This window comes from Corvus kubaryi, unplaced genomic scaffold (assembly GCF_017639235.1).
Source record: "Corvus kubaryi isolate FWS band 111438036 unplaced genomic scaffold, C.kubaryi_AGA036_p1.0 72, whole genome shotgun sequence".
In the NCBI taxonomy this organism is placed as follows: domain Eukaryota; kingdom Metazoa; phylum Chordata; class Aves; order Passeriformes; family Corvidae; genus Corvus; species Corvus kubaryi.
Genome location: NW_024582060.1, coordinates 443,986 through 459,697, shown reverse-complemented (window position 1 = coordinate 459,697; position 15,712 = coordinate 443,986). Strand labels below are relative to the sequence as shown.

General features: G+C 52.1%; 1 protein-coding gene across 2 annotated transcripts in view; it reads right to left on the bottom strand.

The window, feature by feature from the left end:
* The window catches only part of B4GALNT3 (beta-1,4-N-acetyl-galactosaminyltransferase 3), a 64,717-nt gene that overhangs the window by 8,644 nt on the left and 40,361 nt on the right, over positions 1 to 15,712 (bottom strand). For both annotated transcript variants that reach the window (XM_042050332.1, XM_042050333.1), the window contains 12 exons: positions 15,266 to 15,343; positions 8,593 to 8,688; positions 7,950 to 8,040; positions 7,009 to 7,109; positions 6,569 to 6,636; positions 5,968 to 6,046; positions 5,471 to 5,537; positions 3,610 to 3,753; positions 3,101 to 3,210; positions 2,531 to 2,631; positions 1,827 to 1,903; positions 236 to 1,241 (listed from right to left, as the gene is read on the bottom strand). In XM_042050332.1, the coding sequence (XP_041906266.1) occupies positions 236 to 1,241; positions 1,827 to 1,903; positions 2,531 to 2,631; positions 3,101 to 3,210; positions 3,610 to 3,753; positions 5,471 to 5,537; positions 5,968 to 6,046; positions 6,569 to 6,636; positions 7,009 to 7,109; positions 7,950 to 8,040; positions 8,593 to 8,688; positions 15,266 to 15,343 (2,018 nt within the window). The remainder of the gene's footprint in view (positions 1 to 235; positions 1,242 to 1,826; positions 1,904 to 2,530; positions 2,632 to 3,100; positions 3,211 to 3,609; positions 3,754 to 5,470; positions 5,538 to 5,967; positions 6,047 to 6,568; positions 6,637 to 7,008; positions 7,110 to 7,949; positions 8,041 to 8,592; positions 8,689 to 15,265; positions 15,344 to 15,712) is intronic.

Here is a 15,712-nt window from a genome sequence, read left to right as displayed (position 1 = left end):
GAACCATTCCAAGACCATGTAACAAAAGAGCACCAGCAAAAGCTGGTACCATTTCTCAGGCACAAGAGGCGTGCCTGAAGTCCAGTCTTTTACACAGATTCCTTGCCTGAAATCTTATTTACCACACCTAGTTCATCCTCTGATTCTCACCAGTTCCTCACACAACAGGTATTCCCCTGCAGCATGGTAAACCAGCCCTAGGACAGTGCCCCCCAGTTTTCTCACTGTGCCTTACCCTTTACTCCTCTGGTTGAGCTTCCTCAGGAAGACACGTGTAACTTCCAGGGCCTCCCTTTCTCTTAGCAGCAGATTTCCTGAGGTGTTGCATTTCAGGTCAATCCAGTCTGTGCGCAGCATGTGGAAGTCCAGGTTGCTCATGCTGAAGGTCTGCTCCCAGTTGACTGCCTGGTCAAACACTGGTACGTAATCGAAATCCTCCTCATCCTCCTCCTCTGGCTCCCCATCCACTTCTTCCTCTTCCTCTTCTGCTGCTCCTCCGGACTTGCCCTTCACAGGGGATGCCACCTGCACCTGTCCTTTGCCCACATCCCCCTTGTTGGCCACCTTCTGCTCAGCAATGTAGGACTGCACCTGGCTGAGCCACTGTGGCAGCCCAGGCTGCTGCCTGGGGCTGGCAGCAGTCACCGCGTGTCTCCCGGCTTTGCCAGGGACTGGGCCTCCTTCCCCAGCTGGCACGGTGCCTGCTGGCTGCAGCCCGTCCTTCGTGGTGCTGAGATCTCCTCGAGGTCTCACCCCTGTGGGAACTGTGACCCCTGAGTCCCTTGGGTGGCCAAGCGACTGCTGCCTTTGAGTCACAGTCCTAGAAGGAGGGTTTGCCCTTCTGACAGGCGCTCTCCCCTGGATGGCCCTGGCATGCTGCGGAGGGCTCCTGGAATTGTCTTTGACGCCAGCTTTTAAACGGGGTCTCTTCGTTACTGGGTTTCCCTCCAGCCCAGTCAGGCCGAGGCTTTGGTTGTTAGAGGCCAGCATGGCTGATTTGACACCAGACCTTTTTGTCCTTCTCCCTCGTATCTCCTCTCCTGCATTGCCACCCATCAGCGAGAGGAGCCGGCGACGCTCCCGGAGGGAATAGTCCTCGGGAACGTTATCACTGCCCAACACACTGCTGGGAGCGTGGCCTGCTGGCTCTGCCCTCCCTGTGCCGGGGCGCACGGGGGCACTGGTGCTCTCCACATCCTGCTCCTCGTACTGCAGGTCATCCAGGTTCCCCTCCTGGGAGCCTGCAGGATGAATCGAAGTTACACCTCTGGCATCCTCCCACTGCCTTCCCTGCCCTGACCAGGCACCCAGCAGGCAGGAGGGGCAGCTACTTCTCGCCTCCTCTCAGTGTTGTCTCTCCCGCTCAGAGGGACAGGGATGTTCTCTCACGTGGGAGCCGTGCTCTTGCTGGCACCAGCCTCCTCAGCACCCATTATTCACCACTGCCACAGGCTGTGGAGCTCTCCAGCTTTGTCCTTAGCTGTCGGTCTGGCCACAGCCCTGCAGGGCAGGTGTGAGCACAGGCTGCCACGCTGCACACCTCTGGCTGTGCTGCTCCTGCCCGTGTTTTTGCTAGAATTGCACCTGAGCTAAGCTGTGGGCCTGAGAGCTGTCATGCAGCCCACTGTTTGGTGAGCTCCCAACCTGCCCTTAAGAGAAGTAAAAGTGGCAGCAAAAGTCTCCTCCCAGACACAGCAATCTGGCAGGGAAAGGCTGTGGCTTCCTTGGTATGGAAAGCCAACAGCTTTTTTCAGCTGGTGCTGCAAGACCACACTCCAAAGTGTCAGATAAAAGGATCCTCTGGGTTCTGGCATTAGGGCCCCTACCTGGCTGCTCTGTCTTTTCTCCAGAGTCCAGGCTGTTCTCTGGCCGATCCATTTTCATGTACTTGTAAAATCCAAATCTGCAGAGGGAAGAGCAGAACACAAGTTTGATGAAAGCTACTCTGCCCTTTCCTGGAAGGAGGAAGAAGATCCTGAGCACAGGGAGGCCATCATCAGTTATTTCTCTAGGAAAGTGACCCTCCTTAACCTGCAAAAAAGTCCTCCTGAATGGGTGGGAGTCCTTGCACAAGGTGTCTGACTGTTGCAGGGAGGGAGCATGCAAGTGGCAGTTCCCTTGTGGGGCCACCACTGGGATTTGGGCACCAGTGAGGATGAGTGACATGCATTTCTTCCCCCAGAGAGAGGCCTGGTAGTGAGCATGGTTTGGCTTTCACTGTGTCAGCTATCAGAAGGCTTCAGCCACTGGCAGGCCAAGCTTGCTGGGAATACACTCCCTGATGCAAACATGCTCTGACTCAGCTACTGGGTTAACAGTGCAAGAAAAGCACTGGTAGTTTCCACTTGAGACCTAAACATATTTTCACTTAAGTCATCAAAAGAAACTATAAATGCTTTAATGTTTTGCAAGACTTAGGGGATCTTTTAAGAATTAAGAAAATTCTACAGAAGTGAACATGAAATTCCACACCAATTCCAGCCTTCAAGCTCCTCCCCACCCTGCTAAACCCAGATTCACAGCATCCTACCTTTCCAAATAATAAGGGTTTTCCTGGTAGAAGCATTTGTTGTCTTTCTCCATGTGGCTCAGACGGCTGTAATCATTTGGGTAAACAAAGGATAAATGAACCTGGGAAGAAGGGAGAAAGACAAAGTAAAACCCTCATAAATGCCAGACATCAGTCACAAGGTGACCCAGATGTAGTTTCAGGGTAACCAGCCCTTTTTAGAGGGAGCAGGAGTTGCTCACTCTCTGCCTCTCCAGTAGCAGGCTGTGAGAACTGAAAACAGAAGGAAGCATGCTAGGATACATGTATGGATGTGCCTTTTCCTCTCTCTCTCAGCGTCTGTCCACCCCTCTAACTGTGAGCCTAAGTCCTACAACAGAGTGAGAACTAAGTGGGAGAGAGGTGGGCAAGTCCTCCTGAAGAGAGGACTTTAGTAATCCACACGTAGTACAGTCCCCCCATGGAGAACGAAATCCTCAGCCACTGTGAGACTCCCTGTGAAGGCAAGCTCAGGCCCCATGGCTAATGGGATCTCTCTCCTTCCTCCTCGTGTATTCCTGGGCAAGCACCCGATTAAGAAACCCAACTTACGAACTGGAGCCCCTGGTAGCGCTGCAGAGGAAATCCATTCACCAGGTAGCTGGGCTTGTACGGGCAGTCTGGCAGGGCCCGGCGCACACGGGACTTGCTGAGCAGAGGCACTGCGGAGAAGGAACACACAGGCAAGAGCTGCAGGAGGAGCCCTGCTGCAACCCACGCACCAGCTTAGCCACTTCTGTCCCCGGGTTCTATTTATCCATCTGAAATAGTAAAAAACAGATTAAACAAACTTTCTTGCACAGCTCAACTCTTTACATTCCTTTAAGACGCTTACACAAAAACGTGCTTGGGGATGTTGTGTGAGCTGCATACCAAGAAAGAGGAGCTGGCTTTAGTCTGTGCTTTCTCTCCTACAGTGACCGATACTGTCGCTGCCCCTCTCCTCTGCACCAGGGATAAAAAAGCATAGCCCAGATAACCGCGGTGTGGGAGGACAATCCTTCCCAGCTGTGCTCCTGCACAGGCTGCAGTTACCTCCTCAGCTGCTTTGCAAGACTTACCTTCATAAAGAGTGTCCCGGGGGTCAGGCTTCAACATGTCAGCGGGGTGTGCCCTGCTGCCGGCGCCATCAGCAGGCCGGCTCCTGCCACTGGCCAGCGTCTGCGGGATGTGCCCAACCTCATCCATCTTCAAGAGCGTCTCGTCTAAAAACCAGAGACATAACACAAGGGGGACGGAAGGGCTAATTTGTCCCTTGTCCCAAAAAGCACCTCTCTCCATTGCCAGCCCTTGCCAAATGGCATTGCATCCGTGGCACTAATGCTGTCTCTGGCAGAGGCAAAGGAAAGGCTCTGACACAGAAAGCTGGAGATACAGAAGCTGTGGGGTGGGAACGTGGCTGTCACTGAAGGCAAACACACAGAGTGATGAGCTGTGCAGGAAAATGACCTCCTGCCTTGGACACACCAGCAGTGGTGTGCTGAATAGGCCCCATGCTGGCAGGAACTACTGGACACCTCTGTATTATTAGGATTAAGTTTCTTTTCAAAGGAGATAAAGAAAGGTGAATGGGAGGAGAAACCTGAGGAGCAAAGCTTTTGCCTGTGCTGGAAAAGGATCAGGACCTTGGGGCAAGAGCTTCAGTTACTGAGGAGGATGTTACTCCAGAAAGGGAATGAAGCCCCACAGTAAGCCAAGAGCAACAGGAAGCTCAAACTCCAGACTGGGTAGTGGTTACATTTTTCCGTGGGTGCTGCTGTCACAGGATTTCATGTCTCCATGGATCTTACTCTAAAATGAGGGGAATGGAATAAATATCCATGAGGGAAAAGCAATATCCTGCCAAGGGCACTGGTGTGCAACTTTTGGGTACTGAACTACATGGGACCCCAGAAAGAATGGGATGTCATGTGATACTGCCAAAGGCTAATATGAAAGAGGGAAAAACTATGGGCAGAAGGCGACAGATAAAAATGTGACTGCAGCACTGTACCTAATCACGAAGGGATCTTCTGGGATGTCAGTCTTCTATTCTACAGGGAATTAATAAGAAGAAAAGAGCAGATGGAAAAAGAATGAAGATGGAAGACCTAATGGAAAGCGTAGTCCTGGCCAAATGGCAGGTTTCAGAAAATATAGCAGCAGGTTGCGATCCAAGACACAGCAAACAGATGTCTCCATTACATCAGGGAGTCTTCCCTGCACTCAAGGGCTGGTATGGAAAAAAGCCCAGAAATGTTGGAAGGCAACAGCAGTAGATATGGAAAGGGGGAATGCTGGCAGAGGAAGCTGATGCTGACAAACCTAGGTAAGGGTAAACAGGACTAAGGAGCTTCTTAACTGATAATGCCATCACTTGATGTGCTAAGAAGGGTTGACAAAAGAGGAGGGACTGGACTGATGTGTCTGCAGCAATCCAGCACCAACTCGAAGGGACGAGAGGCTGGTACAGAAGAAAGCAGCATCCCCCAGCACAGACAGTGTATCCTGCTGTGTTCAGGATCCAGAGTGACGTCTCCTGAAGCGCCAGAGCAGCCCCTTCTCCCTGGTTGTGACCAGCTGGCAGCGCACCCCCACAGCTCCCATGTCATGGGACTCACGTTCCCCCGGCTCGCAGCAAGCAAACTCCATCCTGTGTTACTCTCAATCTAGAACACTCCTCACCTTCAGAGACTCTCCTCTCTACCTCTAGACTCCCCTGAAATAATGTTCCAACCTTACTTCCGATTCTCCTGTGTTTAATAATGACTCACACCCTTGTCCAGAAGTCTTTCCCCTGAACTGTCTCCACCTTTTTCTCCTAATGATGTGTATGCCTGGTATATGCCTGGCTAGACAATGATTCACGGTGAAACACTGGATGCTAATACATTTAGGAAGAATGGGGAGGTGCTTGGGAAAACTTGTGATGAAGATACTTACTAGCAAAAAGGGAGAGATATTGGGAGTCAATGACTTTGAACTTTGCTTCTGGGTCATTCAGCCTCCACTGGAACAGAGAAACACATTAAAATGAAGTGCTTATGGAGTTAACCAAGCCTGAACGAAAGGAACACACAGAAGATGTTTTTCACCATGTGGGCTCGCAGCTTCCTCTTCCTCCCTACTAGGACCGAATTGACCCAGCAGCAAAACACTGGGAATGAGCTGAGATCCCCCAGGACACATCCACAACAGGAAAGGACAAAAAGCTGTAATAGACTCCAGAGAAGGCAGATCTATCCCAAGCAAGCAGAGGAAGGGGTCTTGACACATAGCCAGGACTACCCCACACAGAAGTAGGTAAGGGCTCTGGAAGGGATTAGCTACCTCTCATGGAATGAGGAGCTGTGGCCTGGGGAAGGAGGGAAATGGTTACAAACATCATTCCCGAGCTCTGTGGGGACACACATACAGGACCACCATTTCCACAGACTCACTGCTACTTCCACATGGTCCGTTCCTCTGTCATCCTGCTTGTGCAGCACCTCAAAATAGTACCTGCCTGCCGCTGACAGCCTGTGAAGAACAAGGTGTCTGTCACTAGAAGCATAAAGGAACATTTCTTAGCTTGTCAGCAGACAATGAGTGGAGAGCAACCACACCCATGAAACAACCTAATTCTCAGGGTAAGCAAGGTTAGCGCTGCCAAGAAAATCCAGATCCTGACACTGAGATAGGTAGCTTCACTTGTGCACCTGGAGCACTCCAGACCCTTCTCAGTTAATTCTGAATAACTCCCTCTCAGTGTCAGCTGTTGGGTTTTGGCCTCTGGGAAACCTGGCCAGTTCCAAGGCAGGAAGCTCGGGATATAGTTCATACAGGGGAGTATGGATGTACTGGTGACTGATTGCTCCAGGGAAGAAAAATTCAGTGTTGCATTCCTGCAATAAATCAGCAAAGCTTCAGCAATACCCCAGAGTAACCCCTTTCTCTGTATTGCTAAATTCTTCAGGACAAGCCTGGGTGCTTTTCCCTTGTCCTTGTGATTTCCTGGTCATGTGCAGAGGTGGCTGAGACTGAGGGACTTTGCTCGCTCACCTCACCATGTTTGACTTCTGGCTGTGAAATTTCCCAAACTCTCCTGGTGCGGTCCACTCCTTCCCTGTCTGTGAAGAGACAGAAGATGGCTCTAGTTAAGATGAGTTTCTTCCCTTGTTACTGCACTGACAGTGATTAAAAGGGAAAATTGAGCTCCCTCTTCCCTCCAATTCCTCCTGGTAAGTCATCTGTGAAATCCACCACCTGTGGACAGATTGAAGTCCCTTAATTGTGAACAAGGGACTCCCAAGAGCACTACCAAGAGGTAAGTGGCTTAAGGTATCACATGTCATACCCATCTGGCATCTGCGCTGACATTCTCTGCAGTTGGGCAGGGAAAGAAACTTGGGAAGTCCAGGGAAGCAGTGAGTCAGGAAGGTCTCTGTTCCCACAGAAACACTACAGCCTCGATGGGAGAAGCCGTGCAGCATGCACTGTACCTTGCCTACACTGGCCAGCAGCTGGAGACCAGAGGGCTTTTCATCTGGACTCAGCCAGAACTCAGCATTGTCATCCGCAGCAATGGCAAACTGAAACTCCCCTGTCGAGAGATGGAGGGAGTAAGTAGGGCTTTGGGTAAGGGCTTGTGCACAGAACAGATCCTGCTCCTCTAAAATGGGATCTTTGCCCTTTTTCCTGGTGAGACCACACCTTCCCTTTTGATATTATCACCTTCCCTCCTTTGACCCTCTCTGAATTCTCTTAACTCTGCTGTGACTGTAAACAAACTTTACAGATGTCACTGGTTCACTGCCCCTCCTGCACTGGCTTCACCTGACACCTAACCCAGAACGCTAACGAGTCTATGCTAAGTCTCCCTGACACCCCTTTTGTTTCCAGAGCAAATTTGTTTGGATGGAGGCATGTGCACATGGAGCCACAGAGGGAGACAGAGGCGCTTGAGGCTCACTCTCTGTCCAGGGTCACGGGGATGGCAGCTGCAGGCAAGGGCCCGTGACAGAGGGCGAGTGCCAGAGGCTGCTCCGGGCAGAGGCATGCAGCTGGGGATACAGATGCCAGCTGCTGTCAGCTGGCATTCATGGGAGCAGCAGGGACATCAGTGATGTCATGTACAGTCCTGGCCATGCGAGGGAGGGAGGAAAAGCTCGGGGTTTGTTCGTGCCCACATACACGCCATGGGGCTGTGCATTCACAACAGCATTGTTATTTATCTAGCACTTCCCATCTGCTTGCTTCTGTGCTTTTCCTCTCCACCCTACAAGGGAGGCAGGCAGATAGATGTGTCTCCAGCCACACCAAGGCCACGGCCAGTCACGCACGCCACCCACACGGGGGACCTGGTGTTGGGCTTGCCAGGATGAGGGCACCAGTGGTGCAGCACCAGGAGGGGAAGGTGACAAGAGGCACTCAGAACCCTCACCATCGGTGAAAGGATGCAGGTAGCCAAATATCCGGAGACCATAGTTGGTCCATTTTGGGGACACAGCCAACTTCTTCAGCATAGTTCTTGTCTGAAGTGGAAGAAGAAAAAAATTATAAAAATAATTTTAGATGTGACAGGAACAAGGGGAGAATCAAAAACCGTGGGACAGGTGGGCAGAGGGAAGTACGAGGTTTTCTCTGGGTGGGGTACAGGATGTGATGGAGGCAGAGGAAAAGAGCAAAGCAAATAAGAAATGAGGTGGAGCAGGTGCTGCTGTGGAGGGAAGAGCTACATGGGGGATGCCATTGAGGTGGTGGGGACAGGCCATGGCATTCCCTAGCCACTTGGAAGGAGAGCACCAAATACAGGGCTCCTTCAGCCTGTGTCTGAGCCCTGGCAGGCCAGTATACGTGAAATGACCCTCCCCTGTGCAGCAGAGGAGCTGCCACACTTGAACCCTCGTGAAAGCTTCCTGCTCCCTCAGCAGGAGGACGGAGCAGATGGTTGAGAAGGAGGTGGTGGATTTGAACAAACAGCAGGACAGAGCGAGATAGGGACAGAATGTGAAGGGAGCATGGGTGATCCACCTGGGAAGCTGAGCTGGGCAGTGCGGGACACTGCATGTCATGGTCTTACTCACGTGAGGGAAGAGGGGGAAGTGGAGGTTTCTCCTGAGCTGCTCAATGGAGCTGCCACACCAGTCCTCAAACACGTGCAGGTTGGCCTGGCCCTGGAACTAGAAGGCAGAAGTGGGGCACCATGAATTGTTGCATCCATGTCCTGCGTCCTTCCCCTGCTCTGACAGCCTTGGCCAGGGCCCCGGTACTGGAGCGCTTGGGAGAGTGAAAGAAAATTCCTCTGCTACGATGGACTGGTCTGCAGCAGACATGGGTCCAGAGCCCATGGTGTCCAGGTCCAGATGCTTCTCATCTGCTGAGGGTGTGGGGTTGGCCCACACGACTGAACAGCACCAGGGAACTGTGCTAATGCTTGGGACATCTCAGTTACACGGCTGGGAGTTGCTCCATCAAGGAGGTGTTTGACCAGAGGGCCGTGCTCCGAGGCCGTGGTGTGGAACACGCTGCAGGGTGGCAATAGCTCCCCATGATGTAACATCTTACATTCTGCAAGAAGGTGTTTTGGACTCCCTCACCATCTCAGGGCTGTTTTCCTGACCTGAGGAAGAGGGGACGCCCTAGGGAGGGGAGATGGCAGATCACCTTCTCAAAGTATGTCTCAGAGGTAAAGCTCACAGAGGACGGTGGGGACGGGGTGATGGAGGCCTGGCAGGGCGGGGAGCAGCAGCACAGGCAGGTCAGTGGGCAGCATGGCCTCCATGTGCCTGCAGAGACACAGAAACACTGAGGGAAGTGGGGGTTCCACCCCGCGCAGCACAGGAGGGTGTGCAGTGTGAGTCCGGTCCCCGCTATGCAGCCAGCCCTGTCAGGAGAGGCTGTCGATGTCCAGCTGAGACCTGGAGCACAGCCGGGCTGGGAAAAGCTTGCTGGCCACCGTGGGACTTCAGCAACACACTCCTCAAAGGACAGACTTTATTTTTGTCAGAGCCTTTCAGAAGGGAATCACTGTCTGCCCCCCAACAAAGTCCAGTTTCTGCCTGCAACCAGTGGAGCTAGATGCTGAAACCCTCCTTGCAGGACTGGCATCCAACAGTGAGGAATAAATAAGCTGGAGACAGTACAAGCTACCTTAGATGGCAAAATGCTGAGGAAAGGAATAGGTTGCCTTGGGACTGTGGCGGTTTTGCTGTGGCTGCCTTGCCTATATAAGGGCTGTGGGAGCAGGGCTGGGGAAACGGCCTGAACAGCACCCAAATGTCTACAGATGGCAGCAAAGTCCTAGTTTTCACTGGAGAGACTCTAGCAGGCCTGAAGCAGCTCGGTGGAGGAGGGTCCAGCCTCTCTGTGCACTCCTGGCAGAGAAACTTCTCCACTGAGTTATTTTTGCCAGGATGGTGGGTTGGGGATGTGTTTTGAAATGAACTATGGCTTGAAGGAAGGCCGTGAAGCAGATTTGGCTCTGCACCAGGAATGCTCCTTGCGAGCTGTGGACTTTAGTCGTGCATGCGAAAACCATTTCTGTGTGCCAGGCAAAGCACATTCACAACCACTGCGATTCTGGAGTGGGCTCTCGTCAGCCCTCTCTCACTGGTGTCCTCAGTGCCAGGGCTTGATGGATGTCTGCAAGCCCACGATGCCCCCCAGTAACATCTCCTCCTCTTCCCTCCTCTGCTGACATCCCTCAGCCTGGATTCTGCCCACCAGACAAGAGCAAAAGCAGCGAGACAAAAGGGATGTAATTCCTCAGAGCAATGCACAGGATCAGAGTGGAGACAGATGGAGGGCTCAGGGTGATGGATGCAGCCCAGAGAAACCCGGGACTCTGCAGGAACTTGCGACACAAATCTCTGCGAGCATGACACTGAATTGCAATTTAATTGCTGTGCAGTCCCGTGCCCCTTGGCCAAATCCAGGTTCACACCCAAGGGTCTTACACTGCTTTTCTCAGCCAAATCTAATAATGACAACTGCTGTTTCTTGTGGAACATGAAGTGAGAGGAACAGGCTGGGCTCCCACGGAGTCACTGCCAGAAACTGAGTCCTATGGAAGCCTGCTGCTACCCACAAGTAATGCAGGTTTTCCTTTCTGCACACTGCAGGCAGCAGGCTCAGAGCGCTGTGAAACGCAGCACAACACTCCCACACTGTGGACAAGCTGGCACTGCAACCCACTCCTTCCACAGACAGACCCAGGGGATGCTCCCAAAGCTCGGGACTGCAATGAAGCTGGCCTGGCTTTGACACGGGGCAGCCCAAACGCAAAACCAGATATTTATGGGGCAAACCCCAAAAGACTGGCTAGACTTGCTCAAATGTTTGCAGAGTAGAACTTGGACCAGTCCCCCTGCAATACAACACTTTACTGCACAGTTTGGCAGTATTAGGGAGAGGGCAGCCTACTAAAAAATAAGGCAGACACCACTGTACTAGGTGTACCATCAATACGTAAAGAGGTAGTTCCCGAGATTTCTAGCCCAACACTCCTGCCTCCTACAAAAGTCTTTACAAAGCCTCCAGAGAGGAGATTCTGGCAGGAGTTAATGAGATCACTTTGCTTTCCTGCACTCACAGCTACTAGAAATAATTAACTGGTAAATAATAAATACTTCTTGCATGCAATTTTAAAATCTTTTCTAAATCAACAGATTTTATCCTGAGTTGCAGCAGCTTAACTTACTTTCTGTTTCCTCTTAAAGGGAAAAAAAGAACACTATTGACAGATAAGTGCTGGCTGCCCAAAGTGCTGCTTTGGGACTGAAAACTGAGCTGAGCTTTAATTTTAGACCCCCACGAGTCATCAGTGTAGCAGCTGTTTTGAAACTCTATCACCTCTGCCCCTCCAACTCAATTCATGGCCGCCCATTACAGGCAGCTGAGAAATTCCTCTGTTTGCTATATGAGTATCCTCTCATGGAACATGCCGGAAAAATCTCCTGCTTGGGGCTTTTGCAGATTGCAGTTATAGATCAACATCGCCATCATTCCCAGTTCATGCACACAGAAATGTCAATGGATTTTCTAAAACACGGTTTTTAGAATGTGATTCTAAAACATGGTTGCTACGTTTGACTTCCCAGCTTGGAACTACCTGGCCCTGTTTTGTAAAGGGTTGGAAATTTAGGACCTAGCAAGTGACAAGTTCCCCTTCTCCACTTAAAAACATCTGCTTTGAAAATTCTGGATAGACTGATTTGGCCAGAACCAGGTATAGAAGCCATGAGTCTGAGCTTCCAATGAGAGCTGGTTTTATGGGATCTGTGGCTTCCCATTTAGAGGGCTCCTCCTGCCCCTGAGGTTTCTCCCTGTCCCAACACCTCTTCCCAGTTGCTTATCACCCTGCTGTAATAGCAGCAGTGCACGATCCCAGCTCAGACCCAGAACGGGCACAGGTCACACCCCACGGGCACAGTCACCACAGTGTGAGTGTGCCCTGGAGCACAGCACCGGGGTTCTTCACCCCAGGGAGGGCCGGGCAGGTTGTCCCCTCCTGAGCACAGCGACAGCACGGTCCCGGCGAGGGGGAGCTGAACCCTTACAAGCGCAGGGAGGGGACAGCTGGGCCAGGCCCTTGCCTTGGCACTGATGCAGCCATGCCCCTCCAGGGCTGTGGCTGGTCTGACCCCGGTGCTGACCCTCCCATGCTGCAGTAATGTCTGCCTGCAGCCCTGGCGCTGCAGTAAAAGACTTTGGTATTTCCGCTTCCTTCCAGTGAGAAATGTTAGATTATCAGCCCCTGCTACAAAAACTGACCGTAGAGGAGGAGCAGGAACACAGAGCCCAGAACTCTTCCTAGCCCAAACCCTCTCATGTCAAAACTATCTGGGGGGTGGCACCACACACCCAGGGGCTCCTGCTGAGCAAGGAGGCCAGGGAAGAAAGATCTGGGCAAGCAACAAAGCTGAGAGGATTGCAGCAGCAGAGACACAACCTCCTGCCCTGTAACTGGAGCAGGATGGAGAAGAGAAGGCTTTCCTAATTTAATCCCGGGTGGCTTTGGCACCACAGAGGCAAATCAGCTGCGTAGCTGCACGCAGTCCACAGAATGATAAACAGGGCACAGAGAGGGCCTGAGCCAGGGAAGAAAGGCGACATTGTGCTGCCAACCAGAAACTCCTGAGTTTGTAAGACTCTTCTGTCTCCTCGGAGTGGCTGCGGCCCCTCCTCCTGCCTGGCCCAGCTCCCCTGACTGGGTGACATTCAGCAGCCAGCAGCTGGGCTTGGCTGCACGCTCTGCTGTGCTGGGCACTTGTGGGAATCCATCAAGACAAGTTAGCAACACAGCCCCCCTGTCTGGGTGGGCACGAGTAGACAGGGAAGGGACATCAGCAGAGCAGCAACAGCTCTGTCTTTCAGTCCTCTCAGGAAAGGATGCTTCCTCTTCAGGCAGGTTTGGTAGCAGGACAACACTCCAGCACAATCCTTTGGTTTCGTGCAGCAGCTGTGCAACTGTGCAGGTGCTGCCTGCAAGGGGCTGTGCTCCTGGACATCCCACACACCTCCCTTCAGAGAGAAGGAACTCCTGAGGCTGCGCAGATGTGAAGGAGGAAAGGACATTTTAAATGCACCCCAGCACTGCCCAGACCTTTCTCGTCTCAGAGCTGAGCAGGTGCTTTTGCAGAGGTGAATGAGAACAGTCTGGCTAACCAGTCACTTTCCTGAAAGTCCTCCCCACACCTAGAACACTGTCAAATGGTAACACTCACAGCCCACAGGGCAGGTTCACCCTGATGATAGCCAGGCACCTTTCTGAATTAATGAAACAAAACACCCCACACCTCTCCAGCCTGAGGAGGCAGTGGGTGATGTTGGGAGCTGGAAGACTTTGCTCTGGTGCCTGGAAGTGACAGTAAGGATAGGGACCATCATATGCCCAGGCACCTTGAGGAACCAGGAGCGAGGCTGAACCCTGCTTTCCCCTAGATGCCAGAGCAAAACTTCAGTTAGGGATTTCCAGTGAGCACACTTTCCTACCACATTATCCAAGGCTGAAGACTTAAGCTGCCTATCTCATATCCTGAAACTGAGAGAGGAAAATGGAAACCTGTCCTTTTTTTGGCAATGCTGGCTGCCAGCTCACCCTGAAACTCTGTTAATTATTTATGATTGTCAGGAATATGCCTCTCTATTCAAACAAAGCCCAGCTCCTTGACCTGTGTGAGGCAACCAGGTGTCCCCTGTCCCAGGAATAAGGCTGCAATTAAGTTATTAGAGATGCTGTGGGAAGGGCACAATGGGATTATAAATCCTGGGTAATTAATTTGGGCAGAGTCACAGAAAAACTTAATCCCCAGGCTGGGAGAAATTTCAGTCAGTGGTTAGGAGGACAGCAAGCAGCTCTATCCAGAGCCGTGCCCATGATCCCTCTCCACCTCCTGCAGCTGGTACTGGTGAACCACTGGTCTCTGTCTGCAGTCAGGGGGACTCTGCTGACCCTCTGGGTACACACAGTGCTGCAGCAAGGGCAGGAAATTTTGCCTTATAAGGCCAAAGAGAAAAGTGTCCAGGCCACAGTGTGCACCCCACCAGCTGCACTCTAACCCGGTAAAGGCTCATCCCACACCACAGGTGGCCACTTTCCAGAGCTCTGAGAAATCTCTAGGGAGGGGATCAGTGACACAGGGCACAGCCTCAGGGAAGCTGGGGGATGCCACGCAGAGCCTGTATCGCCCAGTGCCATGGGAGAGGGGAGCAGCAAATGCTTGGTGTCATCGCTGGGCACAGCAGCAGCCCTTGACATCCCGCTGGCTCCTGGCCAGCAGCTGCTCCCCTGGGAGGCAGCCCTGCCTGCACCTGCCTGCACCTGCCTGCACAGCCCTGCAGCTGGAGGAAGGCCCCAGGCTCCAGCTGTGCCCAGCACACCAGAGCCCACGCTCTGATGCAGAACAGATCAATGGTCTGCTCTGCTTCTGGGCACTGGAGGGTGGCTGGTGCTGGCTGCTTCCTGCTGCAGGGACCTGAGCTGCTCCTTGCTCTGGCTGGATGGACACACGCTCCCTCCATCACCAGTGAGATCTGAAGTGCTGAGTGCAGGCCCAGCAGCCTGCTCCCTCCCTGCGGGAGTCACAGAGGCCCTTTAATTTGTGCAGGTCTCTAATCACCTTGAGGAATTTAGTGAGCTGGCTCCATTAACTAAATGCCCCCTGGCTGGTGTCCCTCTCATTACAAGCAGGCTGCATTGCTCCCTTATCTGAAGAGGAATGATGAGATAAGAGAACAGGGGAGGAAAGAATAATCGAGGCATGAAGGAAACAAAGGGAGTGTTTACCCCAGTCTGCAAGGGTCACCAGAGAGGGTCCCTGTTCATGGAAGTGCCACTGAAGTGGAGAAATCTCCACGTATGACACTCAGGGGTTGGACAGTGAAAGCCAGAGCAAGAGCAGAGTGTGGCACTTCTGTGTGCCACAGTCATGTATTTGCTTGTTGGATGCTTGGCCCTACACACCCTAGCCCTGAATAAACTTCACTTTTCAGGAAGGCAGTGGGCTGCCTGCTCTCAGGGAATTGCGGGTGGGTGCTCGGAGCCTTGAGACACCAAATTATCTCGAATCTGGACACTCCAGTCTTTCCAGATGATTAGTCAGGTCTGGAAATGTCATTAAGCAGGGAGAAGGTGATAGGGAATGGACTTCTAGCAAAATGAATTAATTTCCAGGCAGACGTCCCTGCCTTTCATTTTTGCTGTACAGGCCTCCAGCTATGCCCCCCTCACACAAAATGATAGAGAAAGGCACCCACCTCTGGCATCCATGGGACAGGGTTGTCCACAGCTGCACCATTTGATTTATTCCTCCCACCTCTTTGCAGCTCTTGGATCTGAAATACAGGTAGAGAAAAGTCAAAATAACCTGATAAATGACATGGCAGTGACAAGTACAAGATAGCTCTATACAAGCTCTACAAGAGGGCTCGAACCTGGTCGTAAGAACAATTAAGAAAATAAAACAAGTTCTCAAGCTCCCCTTCCAAAGGACAGGCCAGTTATCATGGACATAGCAGGATGAAAATGCTCCCTGGCTTTTTTGACAGCACATTTCCACGGTGAACTACTGAGGGAAAAGGATGTCAGTATTTTGTAACTGTGTGTTAGCACAGAGTTAAAACTTAGGTCATTCTCTGGGGTTTTTTTTCCCCCCATCTGTGGTTCAAAAATGTCCAAGCAATCGTCTTCCATCACTGCCTTCA